Consider the following 27,760-nt stretch of genomic DNA (forward strand, 5'->3'; position numbering starts at 1 on the left):
TAAATTTATGATTTTTAATCAAGTGAGCATGTACACACAATAATATAACGACATCCTCTCTGCAAACTTAAAAGTAACAGTAAGAAAATAAAACTACCAGTAATTAAATGAACAAACTATAGTTAAAATGAGCAAAACACGAAAACATTCACACCATATAGCAAACTAAGCACTGCCTGCTCAACAGTCTTATTACAGAAACAGTCTTAAGGAGGTACATCAGTCATGTCCCTTTCTAAAAATACAGTAACTCAAAAGACACAATGAATTCTGCAAATAGTATGCTGCAAGATATGTCAGAAATAAAAAAAAATGCCATTTATATGGATTTAAAGGCTGGCATTTGCTCGTTAATAAGGGCACTGAACAGTTGTAAATAAAACAGATAATTTAATTTCAGTGCAATTATAGTAATAAAATATCAGCTATGAATTTGTTGACAAATAGGAAGTCTCTTAGATCTTCTGTTTGGTCAGTTTTCACTGTGCTTCCATTTTATTTAACGTCACACAGGAATTTGATACTTATCGTTCAGTGCTGATAGGAGGAAGTTGCATAGGAGTTCTCCTCTTCATATCTAGAAATAAATAATTAAAAAGACATTCATTAACGTTTTTATCTTTCTTTTTTTAAAGGAAATTAGTAACAGAGTATAAGAACACACACACCCACCAAGACAAAAGTAATTCAGAACACAAATTAATAGCCTGCTAACTCTCAATGGCAGACCAAATACTTTAACCTGCCGGGAACCCATTTTACTGCCAAGCAGGAATGTCTGCACACACCCTGCTATACTCCCCCCTCCCACTGTAATTCACTCTCCACCCCCCCTCCCCCCCTCAAATACAAGTGGCGGTTAGCGTGGCGTATGTCGCTGGCTAACACACACCAGGATGCTGCTCAAACATCATTGAATGGCTGTGAGCAGAGCGCTCCGGTGATATCACAACTGTGCCGAGTGCAGGGACTGATGTGAATGACAAATATTCTCTGTATAGCGGTGCGGGATTGGTGGCGCTATATAAATAAATGGTGATGATGATGACTATACAAAATGCATGTCATTAAGACATATAAATAATTGTAAATGGTAATAACTATTCTAGTTACACATTACAATACAACTGGGGAAAATGAAGATGGAAAAGCTCTTAAGCAAACAAGATGACAGAAAGCAGAGTAGCAGCACACAATGCCAGTTAGCAGCCGCAAAAGCAAATCAAAACCAGGGGATGCACAAGAATGGTGATAAATGCATATGATGCAAAATTATAAGCTGCTATATGCATGATATACAGTTTTTAACACCTTCCTTAATAAAAGAAATAAAAAGGTTTCAATGACAAATAAAAGGTTAGAAAACTGTCCTTGTTTACTTTGGCAGACAAATATTTGCCTTAGCATTGATCAAATTAATATAATAATAATATAAAATATCCAAGGTCAATACAAATATATATCTAATTAACATTTAGTACCTAGGAGCATACAGAGAACAAGGTGATTAATAAGAAATGGAACAACAAGTTTCCCCAGGAGCATAGGAAGAGGTTCCTTAAGGTCAGGATGGTGAAGCTGAGGAATTCCTTACCACATGCATGAGGTGATAATGGCTAATTCACTAACAGAATTTAAAAATGGAACGGCAGCAATCTTAAAGAAAAAGGTATCGATAGCTATAATAGAGGACATTTTTGGAGTGATTGATTGAGGGTATTTCTTAGCTTGACATTTTTCGGTGCTAGAAAGAGTGTTATTGCTGTTTTGCGCAAATACAGCAATAACCATTAGTTGTAATACAGAATTTACATTGCTCAAGTTCCCGATGGGATTTAGTAATTATGTAAATAAAACATTTACATATGAAATTGCAGCTGCTGCTTCAATGTAAATAGTCTCTTGTGCGTCTACGGTAATGTCCTCTTGTGTAGTAACCCATTTGTATGTGCATGCAGCTGTACTCCACTCTGTGCCAATTAACACAAGGTTTAGTAATAATAGTTTATACAGTTTCATTAGATTAATAAAAATCTTTCTCACAAATCTAAAAACACATTCTAAACATTACATGCAACAATTTGGATGGATGAGCTTCATTTGTTAAGTGCAAGAGAGTATTTTTCTTTAGCAAATGAGAAACAAAGGCTATTGATTAAATAAATGAATGTGCTAATACGAAACCCAATAACAGAAGTGCTTAGACCGCTTCCCATTGCTTCGTGTATGTATCTTCCCCCAACTACCTCACCTAGAAAGGATTTGTACTACTGGACTCAGGTAAGTCCCATGAAGGTGGTAATTTGAGGAAAGTGCTAATATGTATAATAAATACATGGCAATATTTGTAATAGAAAAACATGTAAATCTTACATTAGGAAATGCTTTGCAGCAATCAGCATACACATTTCATTTCAAAGGACTATCGTGGATCATTAAATGAAAGCATTTCAATGAGTTTCAATGTAATAGTGTAGGATCCCACAGGGCCACTAGTTATGAGATGACTTTCTAGTGTACACAATCTATACTATTGGTAAAGCATAATAAGAATATAAGGGTCAGTCTCAGTGTGGAATAAGTGACAAATACAAGAGTAGGGCGATATGCTTGACTTCTGCTGCAGGGTTAAGACTTACACCCGTGTGATATGTATGCCTCTGGGGAAGAAAGGGGAGATTAAAACAAATATTAAGAAATTAAACACTGGTAAATGTTTTTCAGAGTCTCAGCCTGTAACAGAAATCCACATAAAAAACCCCACACCCCTAGAAACTCTGACATTTACACACAGCTTACAATGTTTATTTTTCAGGACCTTTATAAACTTTCATTTTTATTCATCCCGTCTAGCCTTGTAGTTATGTTTACAGATTGCGTTATTGCTTTAGAAATGAATTCAGAAGAATAAATTCTGTACTTAATAATGGTTGTTTTTCTTAATTGTAGTCTGACAGTTCACTGGAAACTATAATATAGTTATTGCAAATTTTCCATATCTTATTATAGTTTAAGCTATAGCACAGCATATACTGCTGTTGCCAGTGGAGGTACTGCTCACTCTTACACCACTATCCCTACACCAAACACTACCCCATGGTGCCACTTCCCCGATACCACACACAACCCCATGGTGCCACTTCCCCGATACCACACACAACCCCATGGTGCCACTTCCCCGATACCAAACATAACCCCGTGGTGCCACTTCCCCGATACCACACACAACCCCGTGGTGCCACTTCCCCGATACCACACACAACCCCGTGGTGCCACTTCCCCGATACCACACACAACCCCATGGTGCCACTTCCCCGATACCACACACAACCCCATGGTGCCACTTCCCCGATACCACACACAACCCCATGGTGCCACTTCCCCGATACCACACACAACCCCATGGTGCCACTTCCCCGATACCACACACAACCCCATGGTGCCACTTCCCCTATACCAAACACAACCCCATGGTGCCACTTCCCCTATACCAAACACAACCCCATGGTGCCACTTCCCCTATACCAAACACAAGCCCATGGTGCCACTTCCCCTATACCAAACACAACCCCATGGTGCCACTTCCCCTATACCAAACACAACCCCATGGTGCCACTTCCCCTATACCAAACACAACCCCATGGTGCCACTTCCCCTATACCAAACACAACCCCATGGTGCCACTTCCCCTATACCAAACACAACCCCATGGTGCCACTTCCCCTATACCAAATACAACCCCATGGTGCCACTTCCCTGATACCAAACACCCTGGGACCAGTTAGTTTCCCCCACCTTCACCACAGTCTTCCTAATAAACATGCTCACTATGATACTTTTAGTAATATGATATCCTTGGGTTTTCAACAGATGTTACTGATGTTTATTACACTGCAATGACTGCATGTAAATGTGAGCAAATCCCAATCAGAACACACACACACACACACACACACACACACACACACACACCCCAACAAACCATGGCATACAAAAAAAATGAAATAAAAGCAAAAAGGGACAAAGAATTAAAGAGAAACTACAGATTGACACCATATTTCAATGACTGCTTAACCCAGGGTTTCCCAAACCCAGTCCTCAGGGCTCCCTAAAAGTGCAGGTTTTCCAGATCACATGTGACAATTAGGACCACCTGTGGATCTGTTACAATGTATCAGTCAGTAATGAATACACCTGTGCTCCAGCAAGAAGATATGGAAAACCTGCACTGTTAGGGAGCCCTGAGGACTGGGTTTGGGAAACCCTGGCTTAACCCATTCAACTCAAACAGTATATTAATATGGACTCTAGGTCCTTTAAAGTCTAATTCCACCAAAAAGTAAGCGTTTAGTTTTAGGCAAGATTTAAGCAGTTCATTCTCAAAACAAATGGGGCTGGCGCTACCTTTAGGTGAACTTCGACTTCTGCCTAGGGTGCAAATGGTTAGGGGGCACTACACCCAGTATGATGATTTAAGGAAGCCTCTCACCTGCCAAAATAAGAGGCAACATGGGAGGGGGTGCCACTTCTAGGAAGGGGGGGGGGGGGGGGGCGCTTCCTTCTTGGCGCACAGACCCTGAAAACAAAAGCTTGCCTACCTTGAACACACCAATTACCAAATCCACCAGGGTACCTGATGACAGTTCCACACCACAATTCTCTCTCTCAGCCAGTCTCAAACAAACAGATTGTGTGTTGATGCTCCCATGAACTTTCCATTTGTATGAATGTGAAGTTGTATGGGGCAGATGGCCTGTATCAAGAAGTCAAGAGGTAAGCGTAGAAATAAGTTCGCTGTTCAAAATAGTTGAATTCCAAAACATATAGTGATATTAATAAATTATCTAAAATCACTGCCACTAACACACATGGTCTACAAACCTATAAGAGACTGTACAATACAAAGATAAAAGGTGAAGGTAATTACAGGAAGGCGACTGTGGATATATCTGTAGAAATGGGTGCAAGCAGTCCTAACTCCCACCTCATAGTCAAACAAATGTCCCAAATAGTAATGTGATTAACGTTACAGGCAATTCAAAATTCACACTGATAAAGGCTTAGGGAATACACCAAGTTAAAGCAGCTGTTGTTCAAAAACAGAACATAAGTGCTGATGATATTTCACAAACTCATCTTACCTCCTAAACCTGTTGCTGCCGAGTTGTGCTAGCTGCTAAGAAAATAGATGAACATGTTTGCACTTAGCTTTCCCGATGCCGTATAAAATAAGCCCATGTATCGTTCATCATTTCCTATTGCTGATCCAATGTTTATATACGTCCTAAAACCAAGAGCTTCTGCGCCAGACAGGAGTATGGAAACATTCTATAAAAATGGCAGGGTTCCACCACTGTTGGATCCTGTGAAAGATACTCTGGAATGGAGTATGTCCACAAAAAAGACTTGGAAATAAAAAGGGCAATCTTTGGCACACCAGATGATTACCACAATTGACTAAAATGCTCTGATAATTAAGGTGTAAAACACCAATTGTCATTCAAATCTATATAGCATGCATTAAGGAGCTTAAAATCAGCATATGAAGCAGGTACTCTAAATCTATCCAACTGCAGGGGGTAAATTTATCAAACTGCAGGTTTGAATAAGTTGAGATGTTGCCTATAGCAACCAATCAGATTCTAGCTGTCATTTTGTAGAATGTACCAAATAAATAACTAGAATCTGATTGGTTGCTATAGGCAACATCTCCACTTTTTCAAACCCGCAGCTTGATAAATTTACCCCCAGGTCTTGAAAGTCAAACTGGAACTTCATCAGCAGCTTTGTTCCTTAAGTGAAGAAATTGACTCCTGAAAAAAAATATGTTTTTATGAACAGCTTAATCACTAAAAACTGCTGGTTTAGGAAGTAGACATTTTATTCACTATGTTGTAATTAATATGGATCTTCCCGGGACATAACTTACAATGTGATAAAGCAGTAAATGCACACAGATAATTGTACTGCTCATCCATATTAAATGAAAATATATACAAATAAGAAGATATCTGGGTATATTCGCGTATAAATAAATTTGGATTTGTGAGAGAGCTTTTATACATGTTCTAATAAAGTAAAATAATAATTAAAAAAAAAAAAAGAATTTATTTCTTTACAGCTGTTTGGATAAAGATTCCATACAGCACAAAGTCTGCACCATAAAAAAGCAGATGGAGACTGAGCACCCAATTCACAATGGAGAAAAAAAACCAACAACGGATGAGTGCATCTTATGACAGTTAGTGGAAAGGATGAGGGGTCTAGGCAGCGAGCCAGGAAACAGTCAGCCAAATATTATTATGGGATTTCCAATAGGAAGCACAAGAAAGGAGATAAGCGAATTGCTTTGCGCATTGCACTCATCTGTCCTTTCTTTGCAAAGTGATTTAAATTATCCTTATGTGAACATCTATATACAGTAAGTGTAAACATATAACTAGCATCATTTGACCTGTCTGGATGGTGCTCTCAAATATTCAGTCATCCCAAGGGACAGTGGTGGGCCCACTGCCACTACAGTGGGAGCGGCCATTACAGGACGCAGAGGGGAGGGGGGGCCACTCTCTCAAGGCCCTCACTTTGCGGTTTTTAGCAGGCGCGGGGCCATCACATGCACAGTGAAGCCCTGCTTGGACTGACATTGCTAAGCCCTCCCCTAAATTTAGCTCTGGGGTCTAACAATGCTGAGTTCTGCCCCTGCCAAGAAGGTAGTCCCTTAATTCAAATTCAAACAATGCAGCACTCTACAAATATTTTAGACTCTAAAAGCCATCCTAAAAATGTAGATGCCGGGAAAATTTTAAAGTGTTTTTATATGGTATCCGCTAATAAATAGAAGACCACACACAAGCCCCCACCCTCTTTATACATTCCCTAACTCCTTCTATCCCCACCTCAAATCTTTCTCTATTCTGCCCTATCACTCATGAAACCCACTGACCTCCCCTGAACAGTATCAGCCTGCTCAATCCCCTTCTCCAATCCAACCCCCAATCAACATGTACCCTTTATCACTATTTCCATTCTGTCCTCCTCATCATCATTATCCTGGGACCATCAACTCCTCTTCATTCATTATAATCATAATTATCACGTTTGCATTTACACAGAGGGGAACTGATCATACATTAGTTCTTCCATGTCCCTGCAAACCTCTAGTGTAATTTATCAAAGGTAAAGTTACATTGCTGGCAGTGACACAGAAGTAAACAATATCTATGTTAACAGTAGTGTCTGATGTCATCACTTACATTTTTATAATCAATATCCATGTTTCAAATTGAACAATGCATCCCATGCTGTCAATTATTATGGCCATTAGAAGTCACCTCAACATCTGTGACCCTAATAATGTATGATCACAGAACTCCTTATAAGGTGACATTTAGCGTTTCAGGTTAGCATAACAATGGTTTATGAATAAATACTGTGCTGGTATGAGAATTGTGACCCCTCCATTTATCATTCTGCGGATTGTCATAAACAAAGGATTTTCTAGAATTTAAATGAGAAAACCCACAGGTGATGTATGGGGCGGCTCCTGTGAAGGGACTGATTCCTATTACAGAATGCCATATAAGCATTTACAGTTCTGCTGCTGTAAATGATAGAACTGTAGAGTACCGCAAAATGGTTTAAACAAATAACTGCTTCCTGCACCGCTCTTATTTATGTACTTATATTATGAATTCTTGCTGCTTTGCCTTTGTATTTTGGGTGTGCTTTATACATTTCCTCCAATTGTTTCTCTGCAAGAAAAAACAAAACGATTTAAACTTTTTATTCTGCTGGCCACACACAAAACAGTACTGTGTGACAAGACCAGTGTCAAATTGGACCAAAGCGGACAAGACCCCACTGTTGCTGGTCACTGAGGCCTGTTAATGCAGTGGGAAAATACACACACCGATATTGCAGTATGCATGTAGCACGAAGGGTAACATTTTTAGTTTTGTAACTGCAGTGCTCACTGGGCCAACATTGGAATCATTGGTGCAGCAGACAGTCACTGTACTTGTGTTTTCAGAAAATACATAACTGATCAGTACCGTGGTATGAACGTTTTTGCCATTATTAATCCACCATGTCTTTTATTAAATACACATGTACACCGACCATTCATATTTGCATAGGTATCAATTATTCCCTATGTTGTGTTAGTTCTATGTTCACACATGGGTCAATGCAGCTTTTAAAATACAACTAAATACAACATCACCAATTATTTATAGAACGCCACTAATTCCGCAGCGCTGTACAGAGAACTGTACATCAGTCCCTGCCCCATTGGGGCTTACAGTCTAAATTCCCTAGCACACACAGACACGGGTCAATTTTGTTAGCAACCAATTAACCTACTAGTATGTTTTTGGAGTGTGGGAGGAAACCGGAGCACCCGGAGGAAACCCACGCAAACACGGGGAGAACATACACACTCCACACAGATAAGGCCACGGTCGGGAATTGAACTCATGACCCCAGTGCTGTAAGGCAGAAGTGCTAACCACTTAGCCACCATATGACCCCAGTGCTGTAAGGCAGAAGTGCTAACCACTTAGCCACCATGCTGCCCAAAAAATACAGCTTGTGTACCAGAGTCTTGCTCAGAGCCCAGACAATATCAAGTATTGTGTATACATTACAAGATTGAGAGGCCATGTGCTAGAGACCTACAGAAATTACTGACTACCAGAGGTTGGGGCTCCCCTAATGGCAGAACTTATAGTTTTGCAATGTATACTGAAGGATAAGGTTGCATTTAAAAGTTTACCTGAAAATGTACCAATTTGCATAGTAAACCGGGAACAAATTAACTGTGACACTGAGTTTGTGGGACTTGTATGCGAGTCCCAAGATCTGCTTCATCTAATCTTGGGGAAGTGTCTCTGGAGCATATACCAGTAAAATCAAAATGTAACCTCTGCAGGACAGAACGTCCCTTCTGTGTACAGTGTGCAGAGTACCACATCAGCTCTGCAGAAGGAGGAAATTATAATGATGGTCTTTTTATGTCCCTCAGGAATACTAAATGTATTTCAGTCTTGAAATAAATGTGCTAGTTTGCTTAGCCTCAGTGGAATACAGCATGACTAGCAATGACATATGTGAAAAGCAATCATAGTCTTGTCTGCGCTTGTAATGGATGCATTAGGTTTCTAATTCAGTTGCCACTCATAAATCCATCTTTTTCTGAAGATAACTAACAGGCGTTCATACAATGACAGCTATCAATGTCATACTTCATGAAATAGGAGTCACCAAATGTGTCTCATCTCTGCTAGGGTCTCCCCAGTCCTGCCATATACAAACCTATACGACACAGAGCATGAATTTCATCTTCCAACAGGAATATCCATTTAAATAAACAATTAAGTAACACACAGCTTGTATTCTCTTTTAGCAGTGTCTGTTTTTATCCTACATACGCATGTCATGCTCCCTCTGGTGGTGAGAAAATGAAACACTGTTACATACTAAAGATTTTTTATTACAAAAATGATTTATCTTCTAGGCCAGTGGTTCCCAAACTTTTGCAGTTCGCGGCACCCTTAGCGTCTCCAATTTTTTTCAAGGCACCCCTCCAAAATAATTACTGAGCAGTCCTGTTTTAGAAGTAGTTGGGTCAAAAAATTGTATTAAGTATTTAGGTCAGGACAGAAATACTTATTTAGTTGTATGCAAAAATGCCCCCTCTGCATCCAGACACTCTGCCCCCCTGGCACGCTGCCCCCTCTGCTGCCTGCTGTCCCCCTCTGCTGTCACGCTGCCCCCTCTGTCAAGCTGCCCCCCCCTCTGCAGCCCTCTGTCAAGCTGCCCCCCACTCTGCTGCCTCTCTGTCAAGCTGCCCTCCACTCTGCTGCCCCTCTGTCAAGCTGCCCCCCACTCTGCTGCCCCTCTGTCAAGCTGCCCCCCTGCTGCCACTCTGTCCCCCTCTGCTGCCACGATCCTCTCACTCTGCCCCACGCCAGCCATAAAAAAAATATATAACAGAAACTTACCAATCCGCGCGGTGCCGGGACCCAGCAGATTCCTCTCTCCCGCAACTGTCACTGAATATCGACGTCAGTGACAGCTGCGGGAGAGAGGAGTCTGCAGCGTCCCGGCGCCGAGCGGATTGGTAAGTTTCTGTTCCTTAATTTTTTTTTTGGCTGGCCCGCGGCACCCCAGTGACAGCGCCGCGGCACCGCTGGGAGCTGCGGCGCACACTTTGGGAACCGCCGCTCTAGGTAGAGGTGCCTAAACTCAGCCCTCAAGCTTTCATGTCTTAATCACGTACAGTTGGGTCAATCTACAAGTGTGGTTCAGTACAGAAATTTATATATATATAAATGTATATAAATAGATGGAGAGCTATATAGTCCTAATGGAGGTAGTGTGATTGACTAGTAGGTTTAAAGTCTGAAAACGAGCTAAGAGGATTCCTTTTACATGATATGAACATAGATTGTTTATAGGAACACGGGCAGTGAACGCGGCATCCGCCGACGCGCGTTTCGCTAGTAGCTTTATCAAGGCCTTGATAAAAGGCCTTGAGCTCTCCATCTATTATGCTCTTACTATAATGAGAACCCATAACTCGCTGTGCCCATTGCAAGTGCTCATGCTCCCGATAAGGGGACTGTATATGTGCCAATAAGCATGGAGGGCTAAGCTAGCGATAGTTATACTCATGCAAGCTGTTCGGTAGGAGTCTATGTTTTTTCATAAGAACCTTAATTCTTAGTGTGGCTTATAATCAAGTGACCTAGATCAAGTCACAATTTATCACTAGGGGGTTTAAATAGTTCTGAACGCTTTTTGCATTTTACCCAGAAACCATCTGTATATCAACATATGCAAATTAGTGTGGCAGATTGACGTTATGTCTGCTCATTGATTCATATGCTGCCTGTGCAAATGTGAACAGCCATACAGCGCTTCCCTCAATTCAATTCAGTGTAATAATATTCATTATTAGTTAAACCCATCTTAATAAATGGGATAACTTGAGGATGATACACTCCTGCTGTACAACCTTACCTTACATGTTCATATGATCACTCTGATTAAACATTACATTGGTTAGCAAGTGTGAGAATGCATGAAGTATATGCTGCTTGTGTTTCATGAACAAACAGCATTGATTATCTCTCTAGTTCATAAGGAGCATTTAGAATCCACTAGCGAAGGGTTTATCACAGTGGATTATAACGAAAGATGGTATATCCCTAGCATATGAGGATTTCAATAATAAAATTAATACTGATTATTTAGGACACGTATTCATGGCCAAATATATGGTACTAATATGATTGAAAGCAGTGACGCGGCTTGGCAATCTGTATTGTCTATTTTATCAGTTTACTGTCTTCTCAATTGTATTTCATATACACTTTTTAATATTTCGCTATTAGGATTTTTATGATAAGTTTATTCAATAAAGAGATATTTAACAGTATTTTTCAGATATCTTCAGGTCCATTCGAGTGCCCCATATGATTATTCTTGTTCCTTTTTGCTATCTATTTGTGGTTACTAATATTTATGATCGGGTGCACCCTTCCCACAAGTGGATAGTTATCACTATCCTAGCCTTATTAGTGCAGTGATTGGAGTGGAAGTGTATTGGACAACCTAGTGCGGTCTTTTCCCTTTTAGTTTGTACGTTATAATGAAACTACTTTACAAAGCTTTGTATATTGTCCGTAGCTGCATACTTCCATTACCCCCTCAACAGCCCGATAGAAGCGTCGCGGATGTAAGTGACGTCATCAAGTCACGGTGGAGTCTTCATTCATCGGGATTGGTTGCAGTTGCTTCCCACAGCAGTCACCGATCCTATATATATATATATATATATATATATATATATATAAATATAACTAGGTCTCTCTCTCTGTCTATTTATAGTTCAACAGCGGCTTGGGAAATGGAAAGTTGTAGTGGTCAATTAAAGTGACTTCTTTCCATGGAACATAGAGTTTACTTAAGCTCCCCTATGTCAACTTAGTACCAAAGCAGGGGTGTAAGTGCTGTGAAAAGGGTGCAAAGCCGTAGAACACAAAGTACCAGCAGATCAATCCATAGATGGAAAGGAAAATGCAGAATTTAAAGAAACTAAAACATAAGACACACACTGGTCACTGGAAAGACTTACCAAAGCTTCTGCATGAATCTAGATAACACACAATAGTGAGCACACAGGACCATGTGGCCCCTCCTGCACCTCTGCTCCAAAGCTTGGTACCAGAAGGCTCAGTGGGGGGGGAATTCAATTCCCCCCAGAATAGCACCGCAATAAATATTCTACCGCTACTACGGTAAATTTAAACTGGATTTCTGCTCGCCGGCATTGAAATTACCGTAATAACGGTAATCGTGCGCAGGCTGCGTTACTTTTTACAGTAACACGGCCAACTGAATCTGCCCCAGTGAGACCTGAAAGAGCAGGTAAAGTGAAGTGTCATCCTAATAGCGCACTCAAAAGCATCAGAAGTTTGAGCAACTAATAAAGCAGATTATTATTGCTCTGACATTCTCTGGTACATCAAACAAGAACAGAGCGTTGAAATTAAAAACTGACTGACACATGCAACTAAGCAAAAGGACCATGTCCTAACATGAGATGAGAACGGTAGAACCAACATATTACCACATTCTAGTTGAAAGTTCCTGGTTAAATAAAAGGAAGAATAACTTACGGGGCAGAGCAATTAGCATTCAAGCTCCCCTGGCTGACGTAATGGCCACCTAATAAGTAAAGTACTGGCACGGATTCAAAGACAAACTTGAGCAAAAGATCAAGTCCCAATGAATAATTTCAATGTGGGGGCTCAATCTAGAACATAAAGAGAATTAAAAGATTAAAAAAGTGTAGAAACTCTAACAGTCATAAAGGTGGGGGGTTAAAAAGAGACCCCCGCCATTTGGTAGATACGCACCCCTAGTTCCATGGAAACAGTCAATTCGCTGGCAGGAGAATTCCAAATATTGTCTGACACTTTTGTCCACGTTTCAGAAATCTATTCAGCAGCCAGAGAACTGACTGTTACCACAAAGCTCCCAAATAGTAGGAATCACAGACATAGGACCCATCAATGTTTAGCAAAAAGGGAGGGGTGATTTAAAATAAACCCTACCATTGGAGAGTTCTCTAAAACCCTTCCCCCCAGAATCCAAGAGAAGAAAACAGTAACTGACAGAAAATCTCAGTGTCTAGCAAGCTACCTGTTAACTGTTGCACATGCTCTGATAAACTCAGAAACAATGTTTTCATTACTTCAGCTCAGGCCAGGAAATGAAGCAGCAAAAAGAAAAAAAAAAGAAGCAATAAATGGGTCTATGTCATTCTCCTGATATGTATGGGACAGTAGCCTTTTGTTGTGTACAGCAAAGTAACGCCTATACGGAGAGGTTATGATGGTAGATCCAAGTGAAGAGTCCATAAGACCAGACTTAGATCAGAATAAACCACATGTGCATAGATGGTGTTTTAAAACTAGTGTTTTCAATTATTTGTGCTTCGTTCCAGTTTAGAAGGAATGTTTTTCTTCAGTTTAAAACAACCAGTTTCCACTTGCTCCATTCAATCAATTATTCTAGGCACAAAATATGAATACTCCCTTAGGAGATATATTAAAGCACATATACACATTACATGCATGGTGCCTTTGTACTCACCTGAGGTATTCTTCTTCTTTTAGTCTTTTGGCTGCCTGTGTAGACCTCTTTATCTGCAAGTCCAGTCTATGAAGGAAGTCTTTGGCAGACAGCTCTTCCTCTTGTCCTACCAAAGGTTGGTTTGTTTCCGGAGAGCTCGTCACAGAGACATTTACTGGAACGGACGCCGTTTCTTCACTCTGCGTATTGCTATCGTCTTGAGATTCATTTTCAGGCGAGTCCAATAAGCTAAGTCCATTAAATAAGGAGTTTTTCTCCGATATAACTGGAATATTCAGCGACTTCCTCAAGAAGATACAATCAGTAGAAAACAGTTTGTTGGCCCTCTTAATCTGCTCCATCTAAAATACAATGATGACACAATACAATATGTTAGGCGATTGGTATATAAGTATATGCACAGATAACTTTTAGGATGGTTTGAAGTCATTTTATTGTATTTAATTAATCAACATTTAGACATAACATATAAGTTGTTGCCATGTGTTGCACTTTTCAATTCTGGAATGTACATTTGAATGAAGAATAATATTTTATAAAGTGCTAAGGCGCACTGCAAATTAACAAGGAAATTCAAGGAAGACCTTACTGCCCCAAGCAGGTACAAACACACTCAGCTTTGGTAATGTCAGTGGTGAACTCAACACTACATAAATATTAAAATATATGCCTACCTCACTGTGACAACTTTATATAACAAAGTGTAACTAAATCTGATAAATAAAATAATATGTTTAGACTGTATTGTCTTTCATTCACAGTCATGTCAGCTTTGCATAGTCATAAAATCGATAAATTGTTCACTGCAAGCTACCATAATTTCAGGAAAGTCCATCTCAAGTCACTGACCTGGATAAATTAATTATCCAGTAAATTAATTATCCAGTTAACAGCAATTTATAATAGGAAGCTTTCCCTTCTTTATCATGTATGAACACGAAAAAAGTACTCAATTTGATAGACAGAAACATAGCAGAACCCATGCAGGAAACTGAAATTTAAAAATTATATGAAATGACTTTCAAAGACAAGAATATAGTTTTCTCTGACATAGAAAAATAAAATAAGTATATACTGTGGCTTAATTCCACTTAAAGTTAAGACTTCAAAATGAAATCAGTTTACAGATGACCCAGCAATATGCAATATGCCATTTAGGTAGTCTTGCCGTCTAGAAGATGGACCACATGACTTTGGTTTGCAGAGTGACTGCTTTTCTCCCAAGAACTCCAGAAAGGAACAAAAAAAGAAAAAAAAAAAAAAGAAGAAGAGGAAAATAATTGGATTTGTGGAAGAGATCATCAGAAAGATGCTTCATAGCCTCAAGTTATGTTCTGCTCCTTTCTTCTCTTACACAATCAATAAGCATTTTCACTGACAAATGGATAATAGAAGCAATGGCGTCATTCCACTTAGGACGTACAAGATAAGGTGATTGGGTCAGGCTACCGCTAGAATTACAGGGATTACAAAATATATATAATATATATATATATATATATATATATATATATATATATATATATATATATATATATATATATATATACACACATACACACATATAAACATACACACACATACATATACACATATATATACATACACACATTTTTGCAAGGTGTGGGCTTTGGAGTTTAAAAACAACCAATGTTAACTTGCATAATTATGCAAATATTCAAAGATACAATTACCAAAAACTGTGTAACAGGAAATCTCCTAATTCTTATGTTTATTTCATGTCTTGGGCGGAAACACTGACTGCACTGCAGCTACATCCTGAGTGTAAATTTAATTCCTGTAGAGACTATTACATTTCCCTTTACAGTAAATATGGTACTAAGGCAGTGGTTCCCAAACTTTTGCAGTTCGCGGCACCCTTAGACTCTCCAAATTTTTTCAAGGCACCCCTCCAAAATAATTACTGAGCAGTCCTGTTTTAGAAGTAGTTGGGTCAAAAAATTGTAATAAGTATTTAGGTCACGACAAAAATACTTATTTAGTTGTATGCAAAAATGCCCCTCTGCATCCAGAGACTCTGCCCCCTCTGCATCCAGGCACTCTGCCCCCTCTGCATCCAGGCACTCTGCCCCCTCTGCATCCAGGCACTCTGCCCCCTCTGTCCCCTCCTCTGCCCTCTGTCACACTGTCCCCTCCTCTGCCCTCTGTCACACTGTCCCCTCCTCTGCCCTCTGTCACGCTGTCCCCTCCTCTGCCCTCTACCCCCAGGCACGCTGCCCCCCTCCTCTACCCCCAGGCACGCTGCCCCCCTCCTCTACAACCAGGCAAGCTGCCCCCCTCTGCTGCCCACTGTCCCCCTCCGCTGCCACACTGTCCCCCTCCGCTGCCACACTGTCCCCCTCCGCTGCCACCATCCTTTTCACTCTGCCCCACGCCAGACATAAAAAAAAGAGAACACAGAAACTTACCAATCAGCGCGCCGCCGGGACCCAGCAGCCTCCTCTCTCCCACAGCTGTCACTGAATATAGACGTCAGTGACAGCTGCGGGAGAGAGGAGGCTGCTGGGTCCCGGCGCCACGCTGATTGGTAAGTTTCTGTGTTCTCTTTTTTTTTTATGTCTGGCCCGCGGCACCCCTGGGAGCTGCGCCACACACTTTGGGAACTGCCGTACTAAGGTAAGTTTTCATCAGATTAACTACTTCAATAATACTCATCAATTTACACAGAGCACTGACACACCTTAATGGGGGCTGATGGAATCAACTTCACCAAAAGTTATATTAAAATACAGATACTAGAAAACAGTAGCACCACAGGGAAATAACACTCAAATAAAAGTAGGTGTTGCTATATATGTTGACAGCAGAAAAAAAGGGTATATAATAAAATAGTGACAAAGGGTTGTTTGCTCCACCTCCTACGTGGAGAGAGATGAAATCACAGGTACAGGTTGCAGACAGGGTTAAATTCCCACAACACACAGGTGCGCTATATGGGTTTAATTAGTTTGTTATTTTTATTACTGGTTAGTAGTACTTGGGAGTAGTATATAAGGCTAGTTGTGTTGTGGACGGGTCAACCGATGCCAGCTAGTGTCAGTGACGAGGCAGTAGGATTGAGGTTTAGTCAGAGTTAGGGCTGCCTGGTGTCATCCTGACAAAAGAATGAGGTGTTATTTACTATGTGAACTATATAAACAGTTATCCATTTGGTTGTGTACGTCACCCGTGTGTCAGTATCACAGTGGAGTCATTATAAAGGACAGCCAGATCTTGCAGTCCACCCAGTCAACAAATGGCGGTGAGTGAAACATGTTGAATACCACTCTCAAGTAACAAACTGTTATAAACTGTCAATGACAGTGGGGAAAAATAGTGTGTTGCAGTGAAAGCAAACATTGATGTCTGGGGAGAGGCAAAGAAAGCAAAAGTTTTTTTAAAAACTGTTTGTTATTGTAGTGCTGCACCTGCTGATTCACTAAGATGTGAGTTGGTTGTGGTCGAACAAAATTGTATAATTGTCTAAGATCTCCACTTTCCAACCCAAACTTCTGTGGAAATGGAAGACATACTACTAATCTTCTCCTTAAGGAGACTGCTCAAGGGAGACAAGACAGGGAGATTCCAGCGGCACCCACACTGTAGAAATTAACTTCCTACAATGATGTGAAAGCATGTTTGAACATCTTTCGTGGGGGGGGAGGGGGGGGAAGCTCCACGTACTATATAAACCTGGTCTAGCACCAGGCTGGTAATTATCAGCAGCTGAAACCCGCTATCATGACTGAAGACAGTCCAAAGATTTGCCAGTTCATGCGCAGCTTGCCGAACTTCGTAAAAACATTTAAAAAGTAGAGATGTTCACTAACCCCCTTGTTCTGGTTTTGGCAAAACCGCCCTTGCGCGTTTTGGATCCCGTTTTTTTTTCTAAAATCACATATTTTTGCCTTTTTTCCCCCTACATTATTATTAACCTCAATAACACTAATTTCAAGTAATTTGCTGTCAATTTTGACCACCTCACAGGTCACAATATTATTTTCATAGACTTTCAAACAAAGACTGCATCGACCTGGCTGGATGCTAAGCGACAGAGCAATGACTCAAACACACGGCAGTTCCTAGTGCATCTAGGAAACATTGTCACACAGCAGTGTCTGTAAAGAAAAGTGGTGCAATTAGCAATGGAGCTCTCCTCTTTGTGTTTTACCTATATAAACACAGTACAATGCGACTGCAGGTTAGAAGACCAAGCCTGCCAGACCTATTATTTGTATTTCAGCAATGACAATTAGCAATGGAACTCTCCTGAATGTCACTGCTACCCCACCTCTTTCTATTCTACCTATGACACTGTCCAACTGCACTAGAGACTGCCAAGAACTGTGCTATCCCTTCTGTGTCCTTCTGTGAAATGGCTCTGGATCGCCGTTGAGGGCGGTACTTATAGAATCCAAAGCTTACGAGATCCGACAATGTAACAATGACATTTTACCACATTTTTAATTCCGAGGGCACACAAAAGTACCGTTCGGTACTCGGATGTGCCAAGTTTGGGTGTGTTCGGTTCTCGGGGTACCGAGCCTGAGCATCTCTATTAAAAAGTGGTTTCAGCCACAAAAGAACACTGTAGGCAGGATGATCGAGATTCTGACTACTAATCACTGTATCGGAGGTATGGATCTAGAGCTCCAAAAAGCTCAGATGTATGAGGAATTGGCCACTGCAGTAGAGATACAGTGCCAGTCAGCTTATGCCCAAACCTCTGTTGCCCGCTCCAAATTTTGTGCCTCAGCCAAAACCTGGTACATGGAAAGGTGGACCAGACATTGGTGAGAAAAGTTTGCCTGACAAAAAAAACTGAGAAAACTGCTTTGGATCCAATATGCGTTGAGTGTGAAGAGCCTGGGCATTTGTGTGCACAATGCCCAAAGTTAACTGAACCTATGGATTGTTTGCCGGCACACACAAACAGATCTACCCGAGCTGCTGTAAAGCGAGCCCAGTCGCGTGACTGTTTTTATGAATCACCATCAGGTTGCTGGTTCTGCTAGGTACGGGTAGTGAACTGACCTTGGTTTCCAGCTCAATACTGCCAAAGATTCTGGCTCACAAACTGCCCAACGTAAAGGTCCTCTGTGTCCACGAGACTACAGAACGGTTTTACCTATTACTGTAAATGGACAATCACAGTAATAGCGACAGTTGCCCCAAAACTACCCGACCCTTTAATACTTGGCAGGGACATTCCCAACCAACCACTTCGTCAATTAAGTCACCGGCCGAAGGTCCAGTGGACAAGCTTGAGAATAAGGGAGGGAAGTGTCATGCTATGCCACAAAACATGGACTGGAGTGCAGTTCGAGAGAGTAAAGCTCTGCCATCTAAAAGGATGATGAAAAAGGTCAAGGCATCACTGAGGTGTCATGGGTCAGACTGGAGTAGCCAAGAGTCACCGTAGCCTATGACCATGCAGAGAAACCTACCATGCCAGTTACATTATGTGACTTTACAACAGGTCTTTAAATTGGCTAATAATGTTGGTGATATTGCAAACCCTTTTGACTCTGCAGGCTGTATGCCTGTGTATGTTGTCAAAAATTATGTTATTTCAAATTGCTACTATTAAGGGTAGAAAGTTAAAGCAATTAGTAGTTCCACAGGTTCCTGTACCCTTAATGTTAGAAACTGCACACACTCAAGTGAGCGGTAGACATTTAGGGGAAGATAGAACTTGCTCTCTAGTTCTACACAGGTTTTACTAGCCTGAAGTCTACGTAACCATAAAAAAAAAAAAAAAAAAAAAAAGGTTCTGTAGGTCTTGTGTGCCACAAAACTCATTTCACAGTTACAGTACAGCTACAGTTGAAAAAGGCCTCAGAAATGTCCTTTTGCAAAGATAGAAGGCCAGGAGTTGAGAGAAAGAAGACTAAGGGGTATATTTACTAAACTGCAGATTTGAAAAAGTGGAGATATATCCTATAGCAACCAATCAGACTCTAGCTGTCATTTATTTAGTACATTCTACAAAATGACAGCTAGAATCTGATTGGTTGCTATAGGCAATATCTCTACTTTTTCAAACCCTCAGTTTAGTAAATATACTCCAAGTTGTTTTAAAATAGTGTCCTCAAGATAAGCCTTCCTTGTCTCGGGCCTTAAAGCATCGGGTGAACAAAATGGTATGCCGGAACTGGGATATCTGTATATCTTTGCTTCCATTCTGGAGTGTGCTGCTTTAAGTGAACCTGAAGTTGTGACCTCATTGGGAGACAGCTGGATTGTTTGTACTGCTCATGAGTTTAAACAGTTAATCAAACACTATCAGTGCAGCGTTGGTTCCGTGCCCCAGGTTTATAAAATTGTAGGGAAGCTAACTGGCAATAGGTATTTGACTACTATGGGTTTATTAGGCGGGCAGGTGTCGGGTTCACGTGATTTGACAATTAAGTTGGGTACTACAGCCCCAAGGTCAAAAGGTTATTTTCAGAAATACTGTTAACAAGTTGTTAAGGCTGCATACAGCCTATGCATCTGCTTAGTTAGTTGTTTTATATTAGGAACGGAGTGTCACACTAAAGTAAAGTGTAGGTGTTATTATCTTCTTTAAGTTCAGCAGGGATGAAAGCTAATCCAAAGAGGCGTGCATTGGTCACAGTGGCGAATCCAGGGGGGGACGGGACGATCGGGGCGATCGCCCCCCCTAGCAGGGGCTTGCTGCCGGCGGCTGCACACTATGTGCAGGTCCGTTTGCAGTGACAGTGTGCTGCCCGGCTGCTCTGATTGTGTTTTAAACACAATCAGAGCATCTGGGGAGCACACTGTCCCTGCCTGTCACTGCTAAACGGACCTGCACATAGTGTGCAGCCGCTGGCAGCCTCAGATGTCAAAAAAAGGGCGGGGCCTAAATCGCCCCCCCCTACATCGCCCCGGGTACAAATATTCTCTAGATCCGCCCCTGATTGGTCATGAAAGAAGCCAAATATTTGGGATATGTCAGACAGAGTTTAGTCAAAACACAATTAGATAAAAGTAGAGGATAGGACAGGTAGTCTGTACAGAGATGCGCTCTCTGTGGTGTCCGCATCACTGAGGTTGGCGACGCTAAGGGGAGGGGTATGTGACAAAGAGTGTTACTTGCCAGACTTCTCCTGCATAGGGACAGGTGAAATAACAAAGAGTCTGCATACAGGATTAAATTCCCACAGGACACAGACACAAAAGTTCACCACATGGGTAGTATAAAAGGCCGATTTTGTTGTGGTCGGAGCGACCGATGCCAGATAGTGCCAGTAACGAGACAGGAGGACTGTGTCTTGCTAGAGTTAGGGTCGCCCGGTGTCATACGGACAGAAGAATGCTGTGTTATTTGCGATGTGAACAATAAAAACATAGTTATCCAAGAAAGCATTAGTTGTGTCAGTCATCATGAAGTGACCGCCATTGATTATTTTGTTACAATGGTACCTGTCAAGGCTTTGGATATATTAGGCAGCAAGTGAATAGTAAGTTCTTAAAGTTGATGTGTTGAAGGTAAATGTGCAAGTGTAAGGATCTGAGCGACTTTTAAAAGGGCCAAATTGTGATAGCGAGACAACGGAGTCAGGATCTCCTCCAAAACAGCAGGTCGTGTGGGTCGTTTATGGTATGCAGTAGTTAGTACTTACCAAAGTGGTCCAAACCAGTGACAGAGTCATGGGCGCCCAAAGCTCATTGATGCATGTGGATGTTACTTTGTTACGTACCACCTACCTAGACATTGTTGCAGATAAAATACACCCCTTCCTGGCACTGGTATTCCCTAATGGAAGTTGCCTCTATCAGCAGGATAATGCACCCTGACACACTGCAAATATTGTTCTGCAATGGGCTGAGGAACATTACAAAGCGTTCAAGGCATTGGCTTGTCCACCAAATTCCACATAGTGCACCTTAATTAAAGCCAGTTAATGTCTTGGTGTCAGATACCACAGGAGTCCATGCCTTGAAGGGTCAGAGCAGTTTTGCGGGCACGAGGGAGACCTACACAATATTAGGCATGTGGTTTTAAAGTTGTGGCTGTTCAGTGTGTGTGTGTGTGTGTGTGTGTGTGTGTGTGTGTGTGTGTGTGTGTGTGTGTGTGTGTGTGTGTGTGTGTGTGTGTGTGTGTGTGTCATGGCCAAAAGTTTTGAGAATGACAAGTATTTGTTTTCACAAAGTTTGTTGCTTCAGTGTTTTTAGATCATTTTGTCAGATGTTGCTATGTTATACTGAAGCAAAATTACAAGCATTTCATAAGTGTCAAAGGCTTTTATTGACAACTACATTAAGTTTATGCAACAAGTCAATATTTGAAGTGTTGACCCGTCTTTTTGAAGACGTCTGCAATTTGTCCTGGCATGCTGTCAATCAACTTCTGGACCACCTATTTACTGATGGCCGCCCATTCTTGCCTTAAAAGTTTGTCAGAATTTGTGGGTTTTTGTTTTCCCACCCGCCTCTTGAGGATTGACCACAAGTTCTCAATGGGATTAAGATCTGGGGAGTTTCCTGGCCATTGTCCCAAAATTTTGATATTTTGATCGCCAAGCCACTTAGTTATCACTTTTACCTTATGGCAAGGTGCTCTATCATGCTGGAAAAGGCATTGTATGTCACCAAACTGTTCTTGGATGGTTGGGAGAAGTTGCTCTTGGAGAATATTTTGGTACCATTCTTTATTCATGGCTGTGTTCTTAGGCAAAGTTGTGAGAGAGCCCACTCCCTTGGCTGAGAATCAACCTCACACATGAATAGTCTCAGGATGCTTTACTGTTGACATGACACAGGACCGATGGTAGCGCTCACCTTTCCTTCTCTGGACAAGCGTTTTTCCAGATTCCCCAAACAATCTGAAAGGGGATTCATCAGAGAAAATGACTTTACCCCAGTCCTCAGCAGTCCAATCCCTGTACCTTTTGCAAAATATCAGTCTGTCCCTGATGTTTTTCCTGGAGAGAAGTGGCTTCTTTGCTGGCCTTCTTGACACCAGGCATCCTCCAAAAGTCTTCGCTTCACTGTGCGTGCAGATGCACTCACACCAGCCTGTTACTAGCAGAAATATTCTCGCCTGTAAAGCCTTTTTGTGCAAAGCAATGATGACTGCACATGTTTCTTTGCAGGTAACCATGGTTAACAAAGTAAAAACAATGATTTTAAGCAACACCTTTCTTTTAAAGCTTCCAGTCTGTTATTCTAACTTAATCAGCATGACAGAGTGATCTCCAGCCTTGTCCTTATCAACACCCTCACCCATGTTAACGTGAGAATCACTGACCTGATGTCAGCTGGTCCTTTTGTGGCAGGGCTGAAATGCATTGGAAATGTTGTTTTCTGGGATAAAGTTCATTGTCGTGGTAAACAGGGACTTTGAAATTAATTGCAATTCATCTGATCACTTCATGACATTCTAGAGTATATGCAAATTGCCATCATAAAAACTGAAGCAACAGAGTTTGTGAAAAATAATGTGTCCGCCATTCTCAAAACTTTTGGCCATGACTGTAGATTCTATAGTCTTTAGAAGTAGAATACACAATTGAATCAATTGATGGAAAAAAGGGATGCCTTGGTTGTCTGTACAATATAAAAGAGCAGAATGACAGGATGCACCTTTATCAAGCATCCTTAAAGCCAGTATTTATAACCTCTGCATCAAGATATGTCTCAATAAAATCTCCAGTTTTCTGTTGAATACAAAAAAATGGATTGCTTGACAAAAGTAGATCTCACAATTATATAATTGCCTCTTAATCTCTTAGATGTAACAACTTACTGGCCATGACCACATGTGAACCACATTTATCAGACGGGTTTAAAATGAGTACTTTGTACAATCATTACTGTTGTAAAGCTAACCAAACACACCGATTAGTATTAATCTTAAATCTAATATTACCTAACCTCACATCAAATATTATTTAATATGTCTCTGAACAAGTGTAAGAGAGATTTCCACGGAGGAAACAACATAAGTGGCTGACATGTACCATTTAATGTAAGCAAACCCTTCTTTTGGGAAATCTGAATGAATAAACTATATTAGCTTCTAAAGTTATAATACCATTCACCCTGTGTGTATTAGCAGCACTTAAAATGTGTGTGTTTGCCAATGATTTGTAGCCATATGATCATACATGCCTATGAATGCAGTGCTACTTTTTATTAAAACACTCAGTAGTCCCTCATTTTCCATTTCAAAGGTTGGGATGATCAGTAACTTGGGAGGAGTATAAGGTCATGCTCTTTTTTTTTATCTAGCACCAACTTGTGTATTGTAGTCAACATGAAATGTGACATGAAATATGACACATTCAACACCTGGGTACACAATGAAATGAACAGCAGGGCTGACGCACAAAGGACAACAATCGTTTCTCTGTACGGTGTTCTAGCACAAATTGGATTTTTCACAGAAAATGACAGATGATAACACTAACCTGAAACTTGTTATATTGTCTGATGTTTAAACCGATTTGTAATATAGTGTAGGGTAAGATCTTCAGCACTTTTATAGGTAGCTAATAAATCAAACACATTCCACCCAGCGCTACAATGTGTCTGTCAGTGGCACAAGCTGGATACTAATAATCTCTCTGAAGTAGCCTTCTACAGCACACCCACAAGATCAATCCAAAGGAAATAAACAAAAAAGAATTAGAGAAAATAAGTTTAATGTACATAAATGGAAACTAATCTTAAAGAGCAAGTAAACCCACTGGTGCAAGTATTATTGAACTAAACAACATATAGCAGATGAAATAAGGGACCTATTTTACTTAATAAAATCTGTCACATGAAAGTCTGTGGTCGTAGCAACTAAATGTAATCAGGTAATATGTACCTGATAGAAGGAATTAGTCCATTCTGAAGTATAATTATACAAATATAAGTCTGCCACACAGTGGAGCTTTAATAAGACAGTAGATGGGTTTCAGTTTCATTGACCTGGTTTTAACCAAGTGTTACAGACTATACCAGTGGTTCCCAAACTTTTGCAGTTCGCGGCACCCTTAGAGTCTCCAAATTTTTTCAAGGCACCCCTCCAAAATAATTACCGAGTTGTCCTGTTTTAGTAGTAGTTGGGTCAAAAAATTGTAATAAGTATTTAGGTCAGGACAGAAATACTTATTTAGTTGCATGCAAAAATGCCCCCTCTGCATCCAGGCACTCTGCCCCCAGGCACGCTGCCCCCCTCTGCAGCCCTCTGTCACGCTGTCCCCCTCTGCCACCCTCTGCTGCCCGCTGTCCTCCTCTGCTGCCTCCCTGTCCCGCTCTGCTGCCTCGCTGTCCCACTCCGCTGTCACGATCCTTCTCAATCTGCCCCCTTTGCTGCCCCGCTGTCCCCCTCCGCTGTCACGATCCTTCTCAATCTGCCCCCTTTGCTGCCCCGCTGTCACGATCCTTCTCACGCTGCCCCCCTCAGCTGGACCCCACATAACACTTTTACCTCCTTGGTGATGTTAGCAGAGCCTATGACTTCTAGGTCCAATTCTGTATGCACAGAAACTCAAAAGTCCTTAGAGCTCTAGGGTGAGACAACGTTAACTAATTCCACACCTTCAACATACTAACTAACCATCAAGCGGAAAGATTGTAAAATGTAAATATGAATTGGCCGGCGGGCATTTGTTTCTAGATGGCCAACTCTGCTTTCTGTCTGAAGTTTCTAAAGACCTAAAGAATCTAGCTTCTGAAAATAAGGATGCTGGCTAAATCCTATAGTATGAATAGGAATTACACAGGCTCCATGACTGCCTGACAGAGACCAGGTGAGAGGACTACATACTAATGAATGCGGCGATTTTAGCAGCAAATTTAATCCCAAATAGCTCAGAATTTGAGTCCAGTATAATACATTGGACAAGGTACTTACAATGTACACCAGCAAGAGTATTAGCTATGAAGGACCCTCCTGTCATCCAATGAGAATCTCAGGCACATGGGTGTTTGGTCTGCTTGTAGTGGATATTTTAAATTGCAGAGAGAAAATGACAGAGCGACATAAAATTGTCATATTGTCTTCACTACTTTATTTAAAGAGTTTAGTGACAAATCATCGCATGCCACTAGCCTACATGTCACTGCCTGACAAAACCTTAGCTGGAACTATGAACATTGTTTGTAGGTTGCTGAAAGCATTGCATGCTTTCTGGATACCTTCATATGAAGTGCAAAGAATAATTCCATCTGAAATACATCTGGAGAGCTGTAATCAAATTTCATTGCATAGTCACAGCGGCATTGTTTGAGGAGGTAGCAAACATTGGAAGAAGGAGGCTGCAGAAATGTTGTATTAATTTTTTTATTTTATCCCACTGAGATCAATTAGATGAAATATCTATTAACACTCTACATAGCATATTTAAGTCAACATTTCAGTGAAATTCATTCTGAAACTAACACCTACCTTAAAATTAAACAATTTGGGGACTATGCTATAGTTAGTCTCGCAGCCCCAGCTGATAACCAGGTATGAGTGACATTTTTCAGGGGGTGTAAAGACAAACGAAAAGCTGCTAACAAATGCTTCAGCTCAACCCCCTCCCCCTTCTGCAACTGGTGTGTTTGTATTATTACCACTGATTACTGAGTTATTGTTAATGGTTAATTGAGATATCTACTTCTATGCAAGGAGCTGTGTGTGTTCAGTGGGTTATAATAACAATAATAAAATCAGTGAAGGACTCACAAACTCCTCAATTACTCCTGTACTCCTATTTTCTATCTGGTAGTAGTATCTTGTGACCTGAGATTCTTGAAATAGTTAAGGAGAGGCTTGTTCATAGTTAGGCTTTCAATATTTAGGAATGTTTATAATATGTATTCTGCTTTATAAATTACATTTGCTTTAGGAATCTGTGCGAGATACATCCACTTACCAGAGGGTGGTTTAGTCAGTAGTCTTTAACACCATTTCTGTACGGTGGAGTTTTTGGGACCACTAATGTTAACAGTCACAGTGACATAGGATAATTACCTAGTTTGTGTCTTGTGCATGAGTTAAAAGTTTGACAATGCAGAAAAAGTAGTCTAGAGTTACATGGGCATGTTCACAGTACCAAGTTGGGGTTTTAGTGGAATAAACATCTAGGACAGCCACATGGGCTGCAAACTATTTCCTTCTAGAGTGTTGATCAATTTACAAGAGCACCACTCTTTCTTAAACAGCTTATCTTAAGAATCAGAAGGATGTATGAAATATATGGTATACAGGGAGATTGTTAACCAAATACAACTCACACAAGGACTTTGGCCCAAGATATTAAGGGATTTGTAACTGCGAAGAAAAGCTTTTGGAAAAAAAAACTCTGATCACCATTATCACAATAGGTTTTTTTTTAAAGCCAGATACAGACAGCACAGTGTCATCAATGATGTGTTATTTACAAATATCAATTCATTGTCCCCATTAACAAAATTGTCAGCTGCCCTTAGTGCTACACTTTAGATCTAGTAGCTCACCTTACCCTACACGAGTCTTCTTAAATTTCTTTTTACAGTATGGTCAGTCTCAGGTTTCATGCCAGGGCAGACAGCTACATGTACATAGAAATAATACAGTGAACACCCTGCTCTCACCTCTCCATCATTCATGCCAGCAAGACACTGCAGGATGCTGCCAGCAAACAACCCACATACATGTACTCCATATATAGCCCGCAGGATGAGTGCATACAGCACACAGTCATTCATCCTGTGTCTGATGCAGGCCCACAGCCCCAGGTATACCCTGCAAGGCCCCGTCCCAGGCCCCTCCTTACCGTCACCCCGTACTTGAGAGCGATGCCCTGCAGGGTGTCGCAGGGGCTGACCTGGTGTTCGACGAACCTCTCAGCCCAGGGGGAGGTCACGCTGGCAGTGCTGCCGTACGAGCGGGTCTTGGTCCGGGCCAGGCTCAGGGACAGCTCGGCTTCAGATTCGCACTCCGAGCTTGCAAACACTGTGTAGCCGAGACGACTCCCCCCATCCCTGTGCGGCTGTAGCACCGGAGACAGTTCCGCCATCTTCTACGGAGGAGACACTCCGGTAACGGGAACAACACTACATGCACTGGATCCCCCGCTAACATCCCACACACACCGCTAGAGGGCGCCCAGATGAGCACACTGGGAGGAGC

At 41.2% G+C, this 27,760-nt stretch overlaps 1 protein-coding gene across 1 annotated transcript; it reads right to left on the minus strand.

Annotated features, from left to right (window-relative positions):
- On the minus strand, window positions 1-27,760 carry LYSMD2 (LysM domain containing 2). Its single transcript, XM_075207996.1, has 3 exons — window positions 27,405-27,760; window positions 13,663-14,003; window positions 1-577 (listed from the first exon to the last, which is right to left on the minus strand). The coding sequence occupies exons 1-3, from the start codon at window positions 27,645-27,647 to the stop codon at window positions 532-534; spliced, it is 630 nt and encodes a 209-aa protein (XP_075064097.1). The 5' UTR covers window positions 27,648-27,760; the 3' UTR covers window positions 1-531.

Source organism: Mixophyes fleayi, chromosome 4 (assembly GCF_038048845.1).
Source record: "Mixophyes fleayi isolate aMixFle1 chromosome 4, aMixFle1.hap1, whole genome shotgun sequence".
Classification (NCBI taxonomy): Eukaryota; Metazoa; Chordata; class Amphibia; order Anura; family Limnodynastidae; genus Mixophyes; species Mixophyes fleayi.